General features: G+C 38.7%; 1 protein-coding gene across 2 annotated transcripts in view; it reads right to left on the bottom strand.

Moving 5' to 3' along the window:
• Positions 1-257: 257 nt before the first annotated feature.
• Positions 258-21,013, bottom strand: part of SUGT1 (SGT1 assembly cochaperone of MIS12 kinetochore complex) — a 74,409-nt gene continuing 53,653 nt past the window's right edge. For both annotated transcript variants that reach the window (XM_075199787.1, XM_075199788.1), the window contains exons 12-14: positions 4,698-4,785; positions 3,290-3,471; positions 258-732 (exon numbers count right to left, since the gene is read on the bottom strand). In XM_075199787.1, the coding sequence (XP_075055888.1) occupies positions 631-732; positions 3,290-3,471; positions 4,698-4,785 (372 nt within the window). In that variant the 3' untranslated portion in view covers positions 258-630. The remainder of the gene's footprint in view (positions 733-3,289; positions 3,472-4,697; positions 4,786-21,013) is intronic.

Here is a 21,013-nt window from a genome sequence, read left to right as displayed (position 1 = left end):
TGCACCTGTACAAATCAATTTAGTTTATTTAGTGACAAACATATGAATGATATGCAATGCACAGCTCCCACAGTTCCAATGCTTATTTCCAGCCATGTCAATCAACCGTCAAGCTTTCTGGCTCACTATGCAAATCAAACATGACATCAATTCTCATAGCTAATGTATAAATGACAAAGCACTAATGTGTAAAGTTGCACTAAACCATAGCGAGAACCTCTGTACATTCCAACTCAAAACTAATAAACAAGCAACACTTTATTTGAAAAATTATATTTATATTTTGCAATTCGTAAAAGGGCAAACAGTAGGTCACTGAGATTTATAACAGACTTTCAGAAGTGATTAACTCTACCAGCCCAAGTTCTAATAAAATAACTTGATGTGCATTAGAAAGCGTGGGGCATCCTTCCCATAGCACAGGAATAATGGATAAGAGACTTATGACTCAATCCTTTGCAGGAAGCAATGAACACAAAGCATTCTTGACATTACTGTGGGTGAACAGCAGCATTTACAGAACATACAACAGATGTAATGAGATGACAAAATGAACAACCAGTTGTTGGGCATCAGATTGTTTTGACAAATGCAGATTTTTATTTGGATTGTACTGCTGTGGATGAAAATTTAGAATTTTTTCCATTCCATGTCATCTGGAGGAGTAACATCCACTTTCCTTTTGCCAACATCTGTCCAGTTTGTACTAAGAACTGTACCCCCAGACTCCATCTGTAAGATAGAGAAATACTTGCAATGAGACAAACTGCATTTGTTGTTACTTTTTAAGTATGCATGAAAATAAGCACTAAAGTTTGCACAGCTATGCTGAAAAGTCGTACACATGGAAAACAGGGCACCTGTGAAGATGTACACAAAATAAAGCTTGACCATCCAATGCATTGTGCTACAAAACAGGTATAGGATATGATTTATAACTACTCTCAGTACACGTGCCAGGCGTATGATAAAGACAACTCTCAGTACACGTGCCAGGGACAAGCATATGATAAAGACAACTGGATTGGTTGGCTGATGTACCTAAAGATTGGGTGTAGTTTTAGAATTAAACGTCCATTTACATAATTACTTTAATTTACTAGATGCTCAGACAAACTTGCTGTATTTGGATTTATTCTAATACTGTATTTATATTAGGAATTTTTTGCCAAAATGAGTTCCTACCACTTTATGTATGTCCTCTCCTACGGATACCAGGTTATTTAGTAGGATTTAAATAAAAAGACTACAAAAAAAAAAAAAGGATGTATGAATGATGGATAGAGATTTTCTCCTGCCAATTTATTGTAGACTGATATGTGAATTCCAGCTCTTTTACCTCTGCTCCACCAAAATATCTTCTTCCCACAAGAGAGAAGGAAACAGAGCAGACCTGTGTGTTAATAATTGCATTACTTTCATTGTGAACACTATTTATGCCAGATACAAAAAGGTGTTTTTCTCTTAGTAAATTTTCAGACTTCCAACTTCATGCTGCTAAAATAGAAGTCTTCTTAAATGGTTATTAGTCACATTCAATTTTCATTAAATAGAGCTACCAGGTTTTTATTGCACAAAAAGATTATGTTAATTTTCTTTTCTGCATCAGTCATTTTTCAATCCAGAAGCTGGGTACAATTGCAGTCCTGGGAAAAAACAGCATTTCAAGAACAAAATTTATTTCTGTCCAATTTTATGAGCCCGCCACATAATTTTACATTATTATTTTGTTTTTAATGAAATGAATAGCTACCACAGGATTACACAGCGAAAATGTGATCAGGAAGGAAAATGAAATAGGAGGATCATCATAAAAAACAATTTATAAATTGTAACCAGTAAACATAACAGGGACTTAGCCTACCGCATCTACACCAGTCCTTTGTGGGCAATATTTATACCAGGGTACAAATGGAAATAAGTTATCTGCTGAACTAGTCATATTAAATTACTGTTTAAATAAATCAGACCCTCCATTTGTTTGGGAAATACAAGCTGCAGCATGACCTGTCAGCCTCTGTACTTACATTTTCCCATTGTAAACAAATCATTGTCTTTTGTTTTTGTAGGTTTCTTTCACCCATTTAGAGGTTGTAAGCTCTTCTAGACAGGAACAAAAATTATATTTTTTCCCTCCCTGTACAAAAATAAATTGCACTTCTCTTTCCGATAGTGAATATTCAATGCTGAAAGTATTGGAAATAAATTTGTATCGCCTTTCCCTGCTTTGGAACAGATATAACATCTGAGGTTAGAAGGGTAAGGTCGTCCAAAGGTTTACACATGCCATATTCAAGGTTTTGTTTTTTGTTATATTAATATATTAAACTCCGCAAATAGTAATTGTGCCTTAAAAGGTCATGTTTAAATGTGTAAGCCTGCAGAGATCGTGGTTATTATTATTAAGAGCGCAACACAGAATTCGGTCATTGATGGCTAATTCTGCATTCACCTGTCCTTAGGTTCAATTTCATCAATTTCCCCTCAGTTGTGTTCTAATTTTGTCTAAATGGACCCCTAGATACCAATGTGAATCTGGGTTCACACAGCAATTGATGAAAAATAAAGCAAGCTTATTTTAACCTCCAGGTGGTTCAAAAACACAAGAATCCCATGTTAACATGGAAGGGAAACACACAAAACACTATAGGGTAAGATTAGCCCCTTCCAGAGACTCACAATCACAAAGGGTTTAATTATCGGCTCCAGCTAGTTGGATAAGATAAGGGCAACCAACTGTCCCTTGCTGTGCAGACGTCCACAATATTTCTGACATAAATCGAGTAGATGGGTATATCCACAACTGCTGCTTACCCAAAAACTCGTGTGCCTTCCCCAGACATGGTCTTTTATGCCCAAAAGAAGACTTTGGGTGAAGACTGTGGGTGTCGGTCTGCCTGTGGCTAAAGCACTTGTAGGTGGGCCGCACAGGGCAGGGGCATGGTGAAAGGATCACTCCCCAGACTCCCCACAGTGGGAATACAATAAGACAGCATGGACAAGGGATCAGTATGTTTGCAGTTTGTATATGTTCACCTCCATTGGTTTTTGACGAAACAGTGAGAGTACAGCATACAAAGGGCACTAAATGTAAAACTATTGGAAGAGCACTCTTGACAAATTGAAATAAAAACAACAAGGGGAGTCAATATCTGGCTTTACGCCTTGTGTGAAGGGAGTCCCAGGTGGCCTTGATCTTTACTGACATGGCCCAGGCACCGCTTTTCATAACATCATGAGACGTATATTGTCACACAAGCAGACACACAAACACATTTTTTATACTTACAAATGACTTGTTCATGGCACGTTTCACTTCATCATTGCCGTCTGAGTAGATCTGCTGGAATAGATTGTTCAGTGCAGCATCCCCCTCCAATTTTTCATTTTTCTCCTCCTCTTTGATCTGAACAACCAGTTTATCCCAGTTCTTGGTATAATGAGAGGATGATGGGTATTTGTGCATGGATTCTAGGAACAGAGACATATTGTTTTATTAAAATTTCAGATTGTGTAGAGGGAGCTGCAAATCTAACACAAACTACAGTGATATAAAGTAAACAGTCCTTTATTGCATTTCACATACTAAAAATAAGAGCCTAACCTTTGTCACACACCATTCTGTTTTCCCTGTATAATTTCATTTTATCAATTTTCTGGCGTGAAGGATGGAGATACATGTATATGCACATATTGCTATTACTTTCTAGATTGTATTATACGAGCACTAATGGACTAAGTTCTCCAAGGAATATACAGACATGCAAACAGTATATCCCTGTTAACAAATATTCCAAGTATATACTTATTGAGATATTACATATCTTGCTTCCCATATTAAATAAATTATGCAGTAGCAGGTTTTCAATTTTCGGCACTCAGTTTATCTTAATTATTATGAATTGACAAAAGTGCAAAACACACAAATGCACCCACTAGTAGATCTACAAAATTCATAGGTGTCATCATCATTAGGGCATAATGAGGAATTAGGAAAAAAAAAAAAATATTAATGTGACCATGATCTCTCCCAAAGAAACTAGTATATTTCAACAAAACTGTGTGTAGTCAACACCTGTGCGTAAGTAAACCAGGGGGTTAATGGGCACTATAAGTATCTGTTATGTTTAACATTGAGTGTTTATTGCACCAGATAACACACACACATTATTTATATATATATATATATATATATATATATATATATATATATATATATATATATATATATATATATATGATTAGCAGGCTTTGACAGTCACAGGTACGTGTGTCAGAGTTGACTTGATAGGATGTCCACTGCAGATATAATGTATTCTGTCAATAGGTTTGCAATGGCAGAGGGCGGTATCATATAATGAGGCATGGTGGCTGTGAGCAGTGTTCAATTTCGCTAAGTGGAAGACTCAGCAGGTACCTAAAATCCCAGGGTGTAAATTAAGAACCTAGCATATAGTCTGATTAGATACCATTGTAGTTGAAAACCCAGCACAACACAGAGCATATTGTCATACACAATACCTAAAAGGATGCACTCCACACCCCTTTCACCCAGTTAGTTTATGAAAATCAATGTGTTGTAAGCAAAAATCTAACAACTGTTATATGAATACTATCAGATACATTTGCAAACTCTTAAGGAATATAAAGCATTGAAGAATACAATGAGGATCAAGTTCTAAAAGGTGGCCTCATACCTGGTATGAAATGTTTTAACTGTTGATCTGCCTGCCCCTCTAGTTTATCCCACCGGATTACTTCAGTCTTCTTCATTTTTATCTCAATCTAAAATAAAGATGAAAGTACAGGTTAAACAATAACTATATAAACAGTGTGCAGTGTCCATGTGTGTCCAACCACATCATAATACTAAAGCAAAAAACAGCATGGAAACAGCACCCCACACTCAAAGTCTGCAGAGTTGAAACATCCACCTTCTCACAACACCTCTTTCTCACTTCCCTTCTTCCCCTGCCCCAAAACACTCTTCTCCTCTCACCCTAATACAACTTTAAAAATTGCCCCTTACCTTTACCATCTACTCTGCTCCCACCTTCTGGATTTATTAATAATTTAGTCCGCAGATTGGACCTAACAGGAATCCCTGGTTTAATGTACAGGGTGATTCAAAAGTCGCCGTAAACCCTTTTATTTCAAAAACTCTACAGGAAATTGGGAAACCTGAATACTCCAGTAAGGTATGGGCGACGTGGTCTATCTTTTACGGTATGTACCAAACATGAGCGCCATCTTGAAATCGGCCAATCGGCCCAATTCCTGTAGAGTTTTTGAAATAAAAGGGTGTACTGCGACTTTTGAATCACCCTGTATTGTTCACATCAATGCATGCACAACATATGCATGCATGCATTGACCAGAACATGTGTATGTGATATATGTATTGTATAGTGTAAGAATTGGCATACCTACCCATACTCAAACTAGTTTCCCACCATAATTTGTCAGGAAAAACCTCCTCAAGCTCTCCGCCTGTTATGCAGGCCACAGACTGAACCTACCCGCAAGCAATGTGATTAGGCCCAATCCCATCCTAAATTAGAGGTCGCATCACAGCCACTGGACAAACCTAGCAGCTGATGTGCTTTTGCTCATAAAGTTTGTGGATTGTGTGCACCTGGGGCAGCACGGTGGCGAAGTGGTAGCACTTCTGTCTCACAGCACTGGGGTCATGAGTTCAATTCCCGACCATGGCCTTATCTGTGAGGAGTTTGTATGTTCTCCCTGTGTTTGCGTGGGTTTCCTCCGGGTGCTCCGGTTTCCTCCCACACTCCAAAAACATACTGGTAGGTTAATTGGCTGCTATCAAAATTGACCCTAGTGTCTACCTGTCTCCCTCTCTGTCTGTCTGTGTGTGTGAGTGTCAATATTAGGGAATTTAGACTGTAAGCTCCAATGAGGCAGGGACAGATGTGAATGAGTTCTCTGTACAGCGCTGCGGAATCTGTGGCGCTATATAAATAAATGGTGATGATGATGATGATGATGATGATGATGATGATGATGAGCAGGCCCAATGCCTGATTATTAATACCAAAGCATGTGGTCATGGTCAAAAGTATTTGGACACAAACACATACGGATTTGATGTTCGGAACATCCCATTCCAAAACCATTAGCATTAATATGAAGTTGGTTCCCACTCTGCTGCTATAACAGCCTCCACTTCTGGGAAAGCTTTCTGCCAGATTTTGGAACACAGCTGCAGGGATTCACAACAGGATGAGAAGATATGGCTCGCAGACTGCATTCAAATTCAACCCAAAGGTTCATGATGGGGAAGTCAGTCAAGTTCTTCCACATCAGACTCGGGAAACCATTTTTTGATGCGACACACTTTGTGTACAGGGAGCATTGTCATGCTGAAACAGGAAAGGGCCTTCAAAAACCGTTGCCACAAAGTTGGAAACACACAATTCTGTATAACGTCACTGTATGCTTCACTGGAACTAAGCCCTGGACCATTATATATCCTTCACAAATCTTTACAGTTGATAGCACAGATCAGAGTAGGAAGCTTTCTTCCGGCATCTGCCAAACCCAGATTCATCTTCAAGACGACAAACAGTGATTTGTCACTCCAGAGAACACAGTTCCATTGGTCCAAAGTCCAATGGCAATGTGCTCTACACCACTCCAGACTATGTTTGGCATTGCGCTAGGTGACCTAAGCCTTGTGTGTGACTGCTCAGCCATGGAAACCCAATCCACGAACCTCACGACAAACAGTTCTTATGCAGACGTTGCTTTCAGAGGCAATTTGGAACTCTGTAGTGAGTGTTGCAACAGAGGACAGATGATTTTTTACACAATGGCTGTCCCAGGCTGTGCACTTGCGTGGCCTAGGCCAATATTGACAGTCCACAACACTACCATCCAATACACTATATTAATTTCCACACTAAACAACAACAACCTACACTACGCCAGTGTTCTGTAGGAAGTAAGAGGCAAATACATAAACCATGCTGCTATCATAACACATGCTCTACTTACACCCTCGTTGCATAACAAAATCTTATCCTTCCAGAGTAACAAACACACTACATTACCAAGTATCAACAATTGTATACTTTTATTTCACGTAAACACATTACCCAGTGTAGTAAGCAAAAAGTACACTTTAATACAATGTATTAAATATATTCCTATTTACAGATCACCTGTAAATAACAATCATATAACTATAAATATATGTCAAACAGTCCACCGATCTTTACCTGCTTAAAATGGTTTTCCTTCAGATGCCAAGCTGGTCCACTATTAGTTAGCAAAAATTACAGATTTGCATGCAATACTATTAATGCCTGGAAATATTGTCAGTCAGCCAGCTCAGAGCGTGATGCCATAACAACATTCACAAATGTGACAGGACTCGGTTCAGCCCAGCTTGGCAGGCAACAAGTAGCAGGACTGCAGTGACACCTTCTGTAGCCCGAGGTCGAAGCAGGGCAGGAGCAGACATCAGCCCCAACTGTCTACCCTTCTCTCTCACGCAGCAGCTGGTGACAGATGACTCATATGCTTAAGGATGTGCAGCACTAGTTCTGTGTCTGTCATTACAGGTACTGTAGAGAGAACTTGTATGTAAGGATGTTAATGGACAAGTCATACAGACCTAACCCCTTGGCAGCAGGGCAGAGTGGTCATATTGCCCTGTATAAGGCCAGCTTAACACCATCTAAATATTATGCATACAGTGCATATAGGTCATATTACTGGCAGGTAGATCGGTAAATATACTGTACAGCTTCTCATGTAGAATGTCAAAGTAAATTCTGAGGACATTTTTAGGGTGGATTTCATCACAAGACAGCTTGTAAGAATGAGCGTTAGGGATGAAGGCTCACTGAGGAATACACTGGTTTTCTGTTAAAGATGAAAACTAGAGATGCTCAGGCTCGGTTCCCCGAGAACCGAACACATCCAAACTTAGCAGAATCGAGTACCGAGTCGTGCCGGCTCGGTACTTTCGCGCGTCCTCGGAATTGAAAACGAGGCAAAACGTCATTGTTACGTTGTCTGTTCTCGGATCTTGCGAGTTTTGGACTCTATAAGTACCGCCCTCCACGTCGATCAGCCCCATTTCAGAGGGACACAGAAGGGGTAGCACAGGTCTTGGCAGTCTGTAGAGCAGTTGGGCAGCGTCATAGGTAGAATAGAAAGAGGACAGGGTAGCAGTGTTCTTCAAAGTCTACAGTGACATTCAGGAGAGCTCCATTGCTAATGGTCATTGTTGAAATCCAAATACTAAGGCTGTCAGGCTTGGACTAAATCTGCAGTCAAATTGTATGGTATTATATAGGTTACACACAAAGAAGAGAGCTCCATTGCTAATTGTCATTGCTGAAATAGAAACAATAGGGCTGGCAGTCTTGGTCTAAATCTACAGTCACATTGTACTGTGTTATCAAAATGGATTCACGGCAGTACACAGAAGACCGATGCTTTATTGAGACAGACACAAATATAGGGAAGGGTGCATAAATTAAGGCAAGACACTCAACAAAACTTCAAACAGTGATGGGGGGATGGGTTGGAGGGGATATGGGAGGGGGAGACACAAGCCCAAGGATTTACTGAATAAACAGAAACATAGGGGGAGAAGGAGAAGAGGGAGAGAGAAAATGAATCATCCTCCTTAGGACTGTAAATGGTGTTATAGTCTCTTAGTAGGCTGTGGATCAGCCTGCGACAGTCCTGGATGGTCATTTTCTCCCTTTCCAAGATGAGGCGATTCCTGGCAAGCCAAATAGCGTCTTTAAAGCAGTTCATAAGGTGCCAGGCCTCCTGGATTGCCCCAATGGTGTGGGTTCCAGGAAATAATCTATAAAATACCGAATGGTATGAAAGGCAAGTTCTGGACACACTGTCCTTAAGTTGATGTTCCAAGGCATCCAACAGTGCCTGTGCAGTGGGGCAGTCCCAAAAAATACACTGTGCCGTTTCCCTCCTGGTGATGCAGAAGGGGCAGTGGACATATTGGCACAGGTTCCAGGAGTGCATGAATGTCCCGAGAGGCAGACCCCCGTGGATAGCCATCCGTGCAATGTCTTTGGCAAAATGTGGCCTCTAAGAGGCTGATTAATAGACACACACGTGTTTTGTTGTTGCAGCAGAGAGCCCTGGAACAGACTCCATAATATCTTTAGCTCAGATGAGCTTGTGGACAGTTTTTGGCTTCCACAAGACTGGTTTAAATCCCTCCAGATGGTGCTCCCTCACAAATTGTCCGACATCCAGGTAAAACCAAGGTGTAGTCCAGTTGTAAGGGAAGGAGCTGTCGCACTTGTACCAACCAAGGATCCTCCAAAGAGCCTGGAGGAAAAAGCGAGATATTGACTTCCCAGCAGAGCAAATGTTCTTTTCAGTAAGAGTTCTGTGGATGCAGTTGCAGACAAAGAAGGCTCGCAGCATGGTGGGGATATCCGGGATCCCTTTCCCACCTTTGAGGGTCTCTTTGTACATGACCGCTCGCTTCACTCTGTCCATGTATTAGCTGTAGAATTACCAGAGTTATCCAAGGAACGTGTGGAGCAATCAAATGAACCATAACAGATTTCATGATCCATGGACAATTCCATCTTGCTTTTCTTTACTGACACTGCTGTGTGCCAATGTTTCCTAGATGTGCTAGGAACTGACATGTGTTCGAGTCATTGCTCTGTCGCTTAGCATCCAGCCAGGGTGCTGCGGTCTTTGTTTGAAAGTGTATGAAAATAATATTGTGACCTGTGAGGTGGTCAAAATTGACTGCAAATGACTTGAAATTAGTGTTATTGATGTTAAAAATAATGTAGGAACAAAAAAACAAGCAACACTGTGTGATTTTAGCATATTTTAGCTATTTTTCTAAAAAATATAGATCCAAAACACATGAGGGCGGTTTTGCCAAAACCAAAACACGAAGTTTATCCAGATCCAAAACCAGAACACGGGGGTCAGTGAACATCTCTAATGAAAACAAATTGCAAATTAATGAATGGCTACCCACATGTAGCCAAACTGCTTACAAATATGCTCATTTTGCAAGAGCATATATTGCACAGTGCAACAAAATACAACAAAAATCACTACCCAAAATCCCCTTGGTAAGTAATAACATTGAATGAGGACCATTTTATCAACTCTGATGGAAAAAAATCACCATCATTCTAAGAGGAATAGGACCCGCATGTTCCCAGTTTTCAATGTCAGTCAAAATAGAGCTGACATATTCACTTACATACCACCACCAAAGAGGGAGCATACTGAGATTACCTCTTACACAACCTGATGGACGGAAGGGATCAAGATGGCTCTAGCAGAAACATGGGATTTTATTCACACAATGTAACATATATAATTTCTATTGAGGTTTTATGTAAACAACAAAGTATAAATCAATCAAATCAACACTTCAGAAGTTTTCACAAGAGCCAGCTAAAGGACATCAACTTCATGGGAATGGATGTACAAGAAGAAAAAAGGCAGGACACACACCTATCAAGACTTGAACAAGATAGATCCACAGACTAAAAACAATTATGGGGCTTAAATACATCTTCTACTAACTGAAAATCAGGAAAGCAACACAGGATCAAACTGCAAGTCTATTAAGGGATACACATCACCACCAAACCAAACATAACCAGCACAGCTCTCTAAACCCTCATATCTTATGCTGGCATAAGAATAATCAACATCATGAATACACACTATACGTGTCTTACAAGATTTACCTTCAGATCTGTTCCCTTTGGATCTTCATCCGTTACAACCATTGGCTGAAAAGATCATGACTCTGTAAACTCTATAGAGATGCTGATCTTGAGTGCATACACACTGAATTGAGACAACATTGTTCCATTGTTGAACAACATTTTTAGTTTGGTTTAAAAATGAAATGAAACAATAGGATGCACTTTGGAAAGATAATCACTAATGCAATATCGGGCCGAACAGCCATTTACTGGGCGATTGGCCCGATAAGTGTGTACCCAGCCCTAGTGTAAATCTGAAGCTGCAAATTCCCAGTATGCTAAAAAAACAAACAAAACAAAAACCCAAAACACATGGTTGTGTGTTTTGTTATATGTTGAGCAGTGTTTCATCCAATTGAATATCTAAAAACTTGTGTTTGAAATGTATACTATGGATCAAAGCAACCGGCTCTATTTTGAATGAAAGCAAATAAAGCAGTAAAAGTGTATTAACGGAAAAATGGGAGTGAGCCTTAATGTTTCTTTCCCTCCTATGCGGTTTCCCCGCTTTATGGGCACAACAACCACATGAAATCGTTAATGCAGACACTTTGGTGAATAATACATAAGGGAGCCAGGGAAAGATAAAGCAATATACAGTAATCAGAAAAAGGTGAAAGCGTATGCACAAACAAATAAAAGCTGTCTGAAGTTGGAGAACAACTTTAATATTAGATGAATGTAAGAAAAAAGGTGTTCAGAAAACAACTGAAAATATTTTTCCTATGCCTGGATCGGAGCTGAAGTGTATAAAAAAAAAGGCAAAGATAAAACTGCACCAAAGCTTTCTTGCCTCCTTTCTTGGACTGTGAGAGACAGTAGTCAGCACAGTCTCTGACCTGACATTTTAATCAAAGTCCTTGCCCCATGGAAACATGTATTTCCCTGGGCAGATAATACTTCAAGTGTGCAAGTACCACCTCTGGTGGAGAAACGTTTAGAAAAGCAGGTTTCCTGTTTTTATGTTAGAGAACTGTGAAAGAAATATAAACACGATTTTTAGCCATGACCACCATATCCTAGGGAGCCCTGCAGCTCATGCAACAAGCAGCCTGTTGTAGAAGGTAAAACACTAGCCCTTAGAAAGAACAGGCCTTAGCTGAATTCTGCCATCACAAAATCCAACATGTACTACATTCTATTTACACAACTGCAGATAGTAGCAACTGCAGTATCTTAGTGCAACCTCAAAATAGTTCCTAAAATTGCTCGCCTATGTCATTTGAGGATTTCAGTGTATACAAATACATCACCTTAACACAATCTGTAATACGACTACAGTAATTGCACTTCTAAACTTCACAAGTTTGATCACAAACCTGTTTTCCTCTGTATTTCTTCATTACTGGGAAATCAGGAACAGTTAAACTCACTTATCGGCAAAAAAGCTCAAGGCACAGAGATTGTGTTTTTCCTCTTTTTCTACCAACAATATTTAGGGGAAGGGAGCGGGGATTAAAAGCTTAAAACTGCACTACCACCTAGCAAGCAGACAAATTAATTTTGTTACTCCTTTCCCCGCAATCTGACCAGGGCTATAGGAGGTGCACCCTCATGGGGCTTCGTTTGGTTTGCATTAGGTGGCAGTGCAACTTAAAAATGCCACTACTGCCTTCTTCATGCTACTTGTTCTCTTACTACTGCTGGCCTGTTGTGGACTAATCATATTAAAGCTGTCAAATGTACTGTATGAAACAAAAAACTGAACACTTGCCACTAAAAAGTATGAAAAGTACTTGGAATAAAAAGTATAAACATTTAATATGCAACTAACCCAGTTTTAAAACACAAGGGAAATTCAATTAGCCGTGATGTTCCTCAGAAAATTGCGGCTGCGCATTTTTACCGTTACTACAGAAAAAATTTCCGCTCATTTTTCCATGCACCTCTTTGGGGCACAAGGAAAAAATCAGTGAAGATTTCTGTAAAAATCCCACGGCCGCAACGTTCTGAGGCTAATTGAATTCCCCCCCATAGTTGTCAGAATCTAGGATTTGTTTAATGTAAGCACTTCGAAGTGCGCATTACACAAATTACAAATGTGTTTCATACGATCACATCATATGCCGCAAATTAAATTAATTTATTCAAAACAAGAAAGAAGGGCAGTGAATTTCAGCAAAGAAAACAAAATTACTGTCAGCCAACAAATTCACAGTTAACTGTTAAAATATAAATATTTAGAGTATTAAGTGAAAGTCTTGCAGCAGTGGAGAAGTAGTGCTAATGAATTCGTCTTTATCTTGTACTGAATACTTTGAAGGAGTATTTCAAAGACCTTGTTTTTGCTGTGAACGTTCAAAGGATATTCAACAAAACATACAGGCAGGAGATATTCGGTACCAAGAACAATACTGCTTAGAATATTTGAATTTCTTAATTTCATTTTGAGTGCTAGTTGCCATATTACTTTCTCTGCCAAGGTAAAGTGAAACAATAGAGGGCTTCAAAACCATGTCATAGGCTTTCTACCATGTAACTGTAGGAACTGCCTTTTACACAAGTTACCAGTCGAGTTCCCCTGTTTCAATAAACAGATAGCTAAAATTAATTCTGGGAAACACGGTGGCTAAGTGGTTAGCACTTCTGCCTCACAGCACTGGGGTCATGAGTTCAATTCCCGACCATGGCCTTATCTGTGAGGAGCTTGTATGTTCTCCCTGTGTTTGCGTGGGTTTCCTCCGGGTGCTCCGGTTTCCTCCACACTCCAAAAACATACTAGTAGGTTAATTGGCTGCTATCAAATTTGACCCTAGTTTCTCTCTGTCTGACTGTGTGTGTGTGTTAAGCAATTTAGACTGTAAGCTCCAATGGGGCAGGGACTGATGTGAAGGAGTTCTCTGTACAGCGCTGCAGAATCAGTGGTGCTATATAAATAAATGGTGATGATGAGGATTCTGCCAGTATAATGTTTACTTAATGAAATAGTACACCCTAAAAATATTAACCAACTCCCTCCTCCCCTCTATTCAGGTTGTGTTGGGCTTCTGTTGCCAGTATTTACATTCTGTACTATCATTTACCCATGAAAACATTTTTCTAGTATGGTCGAGGGGTGTAACTTTGCAAGTCTCCATTAGTGGAGTCCTGCAGTGCCAGAGAGAATGGCAGCCCATCAGAAACAGTTTGTGGAGAAACTCTCCAGCAGGGCTTCATTGAATCTTTGCACATATGGAGTAAAGGCAGAGGATTTTATTGGTGTCGCACAGCAGCATATGAACGCTTTGCAAAAAAGTGCAGCTTTAATAAGATGATTCACTGCTATGATGACACATTGAGGGGGTAATCCCCCCCCCACCCCACCCACTTACCTATAGACAGTTAAAGTCCCTCCCACATCTTTAGGACAATGGGAGCTATAACAAGTACGCCCACACTTAAAAGTGTGTGTGTGTGTGTGTGTGTGTGTGTGTGTGTGTGTGTGTGTGTGTGTGTGTGTGTGTGTGTGTGTGTGTGTGTGTGTGTGTATATTCTTTAACTTGTAAAGCACTATGTAATATCATAGTTATATACAAATAAATGTTAATACAGAAACATTTCAGTTCGTTCCTGATCATTTTTTCAGCTCAGTAAAATACATTTTGATATTTATTTATGTCGAATTGTGCTTTTACTTATTTTTTAAAGCAATAACCTCATAATAGTGGCAGAGCCAAGGCAAACACCTCACGCTCCAAGATACTCTTCATACAGTTAACATTACATGGTCATTTTCATAATCTGGTACAGAATAACTCCCTACTGCATGATGAACACTGTAATATGCTTGTGCCAAATAAGCAAAGATCAGTCATTTACACTATTATCATTATTTATATACTGTAGTACGAACACATTTTGTATTGCTGTACACAGAGACAAATTAAACATACCACAATAATACAGTGATGCTAAAACAAACATACACCCCCCCAACAAACAGAAGGGCCCCGATGACTAGAGTCTTCCCAGCTAATTTCTTCACAAGCAGCAGATATTCACATAATGCTTCTGTTATATGTTTGCGGATGTTTAAAATATTTTTCAAATAAAATATACATAATAGGCCTGATTCATGTTAAAGCACAAGTCCCTTTGCGTGCTGTACCTTGCATGAAATAGTTCTGCTCATGCTCAGAAATAGACCTAATGCCAATGAATGCAATTCATGTCTCAAGTCGTGTAACTTGCGTTCAGAGGCTGAACGGGGGAGTGAAGGGGCGGATGAACGTGGGTCATATACAATAAGGGCACACTAACGTGTATGTGGTTCATTCAAATCCTGTGATTCTGGTAAGCATGCCTGGTTTCAGCCGTATCACTTGCAACACCAACAGGGTAAGGTGTAAGTGCCGACTGATGATGACTGACATTGCATAGTCTTTGTTTTAAAACTACACATATGCGTGCCACTAGGCAGCACAGAACATGCAAGGAAGATTGACTATATAAAAGCATTGTATGTTCACTTTTTTTAAATATATACAGGTGACTTTTTTAAATCCATATTTTTATTAATGGTATACTGCTAAGAGGTGTTCATTTATTATATATATATATATATATATATATATATATATATATATATATATATATATATATATATATATATACACACATACATACACATATATATACACATATATATTTTTTTATTTTTTTTTATGATGTGACTTTTTAGTGAACAGACACTTGTGTGAATACTGCAGTCTGTGTGTATCTACATACAGCAAGTAACGTTTAGGCAGACCGTATTTACACCCAGATTCAAATCCAAATGTATCTTGAGGTATGTTTGGATTACAATACGGTCAAAACCATGCACAAGTATCATGCAAGTTGTGTCCGAACATGAATCAGGCCTCATAGGTGGGCAACACCACAGTTAGCATGGGTTTAATTCCAAGCAGCACTGTATCTGCATGGAGTTTGCATGTGTGCTCTGGTTTTTCCCAAAGACATACTGGTAAGTCAATTGGCTTCTGATTAAATAAACTGTATTGTGTGTGACCATGTGGTAAGGAATATAGAATGTAAGCTGCACTGGGGCAGAGACTTGTGTGAATGAGTACGGCATAATATAAGCTGAAAATAACCGTTAATAATAAAATACATATCTCTAGGTAGGATTTTTTAAAATTATTAACATGGTTTCTAGGTCATTATTTTCCTTTGTGTAGTATATATTTATATACAGTATTTGAATTTCGTATTGGGCCGTTATAACCAGACTTCATCATCATCATTTATTTATATAGCGCCACTAATTCCGCAGCGCTGTACAGAGAACTCATTCACATCAGTCCCTGTCCCATTGGAGCGTACAGTCTAAATTCCCTAATATAGACACTCACTTACACAAAGACAGACAGACAGGGAGAGACTAGTGTCAAATTTGATAGCAGCCAATTAACCTACTAGTATGTTTTTTTGAAGTGTGGGAGGAAACCGGAGCACCCGGAAGAAACCCACGCAAACACAGGGAGAACATACAAACTCCACACAGATAAGGCCATGGTCGGGAATTAAACTCATGACCCCAGTGCTGTGAGGCAGAAGTGCTAACCACTAGGCCACGGTTTCTAGGTCATTGTTTTCCTATGTGTAGTATATATTTATATACAGTATTTGAATTTTGTATTGGACTGTTATAACCAGACTTCGTTTTAATATGTGTTCCAGACGTATATACTCTTTATTCCCTAAATTATATGATGAACAAAGGTGAGTTTTATGTTTATATCATAGTATATTTTAGTCTCCGGTTTTAGTTTGAAACAGAAACTTTTGAAAGTTGGTGTAAATAGGGTGTATAGCTGCGGTTCCCAAAGTGGGTGCCGCGGCGGCCCTTGCAAAAGAAGAAGAAGAAGAAAGAAAAAAAAAAAAAAAAAGAATTTACCAATCCAGTGTCTGATCCTCCTCCTCATTGTTCTCAATGACTGCCGGGTGTGACAGTGTCAGTGAGGAGCAGCAGCAGAGAGGACATCAGGAAAGAAGCTAACAGAAAAAGAGGAAAGAAGGGACACAGAGTGAGCGCCGATGAAGAGGGGGACACAGAGTGAGCGCCGATGAAGAGGGGGACACAGAGTGAGCGCCGATGAAGAGGGAGACACAGAGTGAGCGCCGATGAAGAGGGGGACACAGAGTAAGATGGCGAAGGGGGACACAGTGATTTGATGAAGGGGATACAGAGTGATATGATGAAGGGGCCTAAATACATCTTACTTTATTTTGACACAACTACTTAAAAGACAGGACTACCCAGTAATTATTTTGGCTTAGGGGTGCCTTGGAAAAATTATGGTGACCCTAAGGGTGCCTCGAACGGAGAAAGTTTGGGAACCACTGGTGTATAGTCATTATTTAGCAAAGCACTCCTTTGTACACCCATGTCCTATACATGAAATGTTATGTTTATGCCTGGTTATATGAAAAACAAACTTGGACACACTCATTCAATATGCCCTTGTGGTTATGGTGGCCAAAGTTCAGTGCACTCTCCCAGTTCGATTGGTTGCATCAGTTCCTGCCCCACTGGCGCGTAACAGTCCAAATTTTCTTCCGTACAAATAAACAAACTAGGGTCCATCTTTGTCAGAAGTCAATTAACCTACGAAGATGTTTTTATAGTGTGAGAGGAAACACACGCTAACATGTGGAGAACATACAAACAGATAGGGCACTAGTCGGTAAACAAGTCTCCGCTCTGTGAGATACCACATGCTAAGCGCTGTGTGGATTTCTCTTATTTTAATTTACAGAATTCTTATCTATCTTTTGTGTGTGAGTGTGTATATGAATGATATATATTATAAATGTATTGTATATGAGACACAAAAATAAACACACACACACACAAGATAGACAGGATTCTAATTTACAGAGTTAACAGAAATCTGCAGGATATGTAATGGTTGTAAAATCTGCTGTCAATATTGAAGAAAGAATGCAAGTGTAAGGTTACGACATAAGAAACACCTTAAGTCCCAATGCAAGAACATGACTGTACTACTTTGGGGTTTATGTAAGAGGAACCTCCTCCTAAGCTCTCTGTACACACACTGGCGGCTGCCACACAAGGGCACAGAAGCTAATTGGTATTCTTCCTCTTTGTTTAAGCTATCAATCTAATAAACTGTTTCATTTGCATACATTCATATTTTCAGATGCGAGTTTATGAGAAATGCCCCACCTAAACCTCAAGTTGCATGCAGGCCACCACATATTCTGACTAATTAGAAACTACTGTGCCCTAAACTAATTAGTTATGCTAGCAAGCCTGTGCTTCTGTCAAACAGTGCAAGCAATTAAGGCTTGTGTTCCCTGAACATCAGAGCTTTATTTACTGCCATCCATAAGAATAGATATTCTCACATAGACAATTTCTTTCATCGGGTAGATTTTCAATAACATTCTGTTTCTATCTCCGTTATGCCGAGAATGTGAATGCCTTAAGGGCATAAGATCTGTCTTCTACAGAATATTTTTCATAAAACCGACCTTTGTTGAATACAAAATTCCATCTATTTTCTATTTTTTGTGTCATTTCCTAAGAACTGTGTTTTTAACCTAGAGCATTTCAGCTTCCTCAAGCAGATTTAAATGAACCATTCCTAGGGGAGGATGCCTTAGCCTATATTTCCATGTCAGCTAAGGGGGGACATTCGAAAAAAGGCATATATTATTATATATAAATATATAATATAAATGCACACATATATTCTGCTTCTAAACAGCAACTAATGGATAACATGACAATTTAGACACAAAATTGCTGTGTGTCTACAACAATAAAGTAAACAAGAGACATTCGTATGCTTTGTAAGCCAGCCTTATCTTAAAAAAAAAATCTCCAATTCTTTGTTAGCAAATGTCCCTCAATACCTTTTATTTTTTTTATTTAAAGTACTGGCACAACACTACAGGATAACATTCTTCAAGGAGCTGTGCAAATTCCTTAAAATTTGGAGCCTATGCATGTATGTGACAACAACCTAATCCTGTTTTGTCAAGATTGTTCTCAAAACATTATTGGTGGATCCCTGTACAACAAGCTACACATGACTGTACATTTGGTCCAAGAGATACATTAGATGTATAACTGATTTATCAGCCACAATAGCGCAACCAAAGATTGCTAGTGTAGAACTAGCTTGTCAGTCAAAATGACTTAAAAGGGTCAACACCTTGAAGTGCGCGTTGTTCGTATGGTAAGAATAGGTGCTTGCTCTACAAGCTTAAAAGATCACCAAAAGATATATGCTCAAACTTTACATAAACATATTTGGGCTGTATAATGCTATTGGTCAGGTGCACTGTAAAGAAAGAGCACTGTCATTTACAGATGATAAACAACTGTAACAAAAGGGGACCATATCTCTGTTATAATTGTAACTCTGTGTCCTTAACACCCAAGTGTGAGCATAGTCTTAGATACCCAATTACAAAAGGTATAGCATTGTTTTAATTAAGGGTATACAAGGTTGAAAAGCTTGTAAAAACTTTAGCATTATCTGTAAAAATTTAACCAAGAACTTGAGCAAATCTTCAATGTCTTAAAGCAAACCAATTTTACTGTTAATGTATTGGAACACATTGGATCCAATATTAACTATCATAGTAGAAAAACATGCAATACTTATATAATAAGCTCTGTGTGAATAATTTCCTATGTACCAACTAATTAGATGATGACAAAGCATTAATTTGAAGTACCCCTCCAATAATCCAATTATGTAAAAAAAATTGCACAGACAGGTTTATGGAAGTAAATATCTACACAGCTTTTTGAGGACATCAAAAATTGTTGATTATGCTAAGACTTGGAAAAAAGTGTACAAATACACATAATCCAACTCTGTTTTTGCAGAAGTTTTATTCCACCAAAAATCACCCCAAGCACAAGGAGTCCAATTATATATGAAACCACAAAGATCCTGGGCACAGATTGTGTTCATGAATCCAAAAAAAAATATTTAACAAAAGCAAAGCGGGGAATGTATATAAGATGAGATCATCACAATTTGAATTATCCCGAAATCTATTCAAATACATTTGCTGGACAGAAAATACTCCACTTCAATGAAAGATCATCCCAACCTTGCACAAGGTAAGTAGTGTATAATGATTTAGAAAAGAGAAGGCTCAAAATTAATTAGGGAACAATCATCATCATCATTTATTTATTTAGCGCCAGCAAATTCCGTAGCGCTCTTTACAATTGGAACAATGAACCCTGTATTGTGCCAAAATAAATTCTACAACAGTGTCAGACTACAGTGCAAGTCCACAACGGAATGGGTGAAGCGTGAAATACATTTGCGTTTGGGATTAGTAGAGTTCTGATCATTTGTGGAAAAAAAGTGAGCAATTTATGCAAGACAACTCAAAAATATCAATAAGCTAAAGAAGATCTGTTTTAAGGACCCAAACTCCTCATAAATCATTTAGGATAGATGAACAAATACAAAAAAAAAACCCACAACAACAACAAAGCATTTGGTTGAAATGATTGTTTCCAAAAGAGGTATCACAATTATTAGTTCTATTAAGAACATATTTGAAGTGAAATTAATGCAGATAACTTGACAAATTTCAAAGAAAATTCTCACTATTTGAGATCTAGTGTAAGAACAACCTAGACTTTTTAAATTTTCATTAACGTACTAAGATAATCTCTCTGCTATAAAATAACATTTGAATGAAAAAAAAAAAAAAGATAATTTTGGTAATATCTATAAATATAATTGGCAAATGACCACCGTCACTGTCAGGTTGTGTGCTTAGCTATCTGTACACCATGGTAACGGGTAATCTGGCAGCTCGGGGTCACGTGCTGAATGGCCGACCCTCACACTGTAGCTGGATGACAAGATCGTCCTGTGTGAAGTCAGACTGCTGTGTAGAAGACAAGTGAATGAAGTCTACAACAATCAAGTAAGAACTAAGGGCCTGATTCATTAAGGATCTTAACTTGAGAAACTTCTTATTTCAGCCTCCTGGACAAAACATGTTACAATGCAAGGGGTGCAAATTAGTATTCTGTTTTGCACATAAGTAAAATACTGCCTGTTTATTCATGTAGCACCCCTTGTATTGTAACATGGTTTTGTCCAGGAGGTTTTGCCCCAACTAAACTGACCGAAATATGAAGAGCAAATATGTGGGTCTAGATTAGTCCTCACACGTTTCATCTGACCACTTGGTTTATTGTGTACAGTGGACATAATTTCTCTTCATTTACAATCATGATAATCATATATAAAATCCAGAAA

The sequence above is a fragment of the Mixophyes fleayi genome, chromosome 2 (genome assembly GCF_038048845.1).
Source record: "Mixophyes fleayi isolate aMixFle1 chromosome 2, aMixFle1.hap1, whole genome shotgun sequence".
NCBI classification, from domain to species: domain Eukaryota; kingdom Metazoa; phylum Chordata; class Amphibia; order Anura; family Limnodynastidae; genus Mixophyes; species Mixophyes fleayi.
Note: the sequence above shows the minus strand (reverse complement) of the source record. Positions and strands in the feature narration are given on the sequence as shown.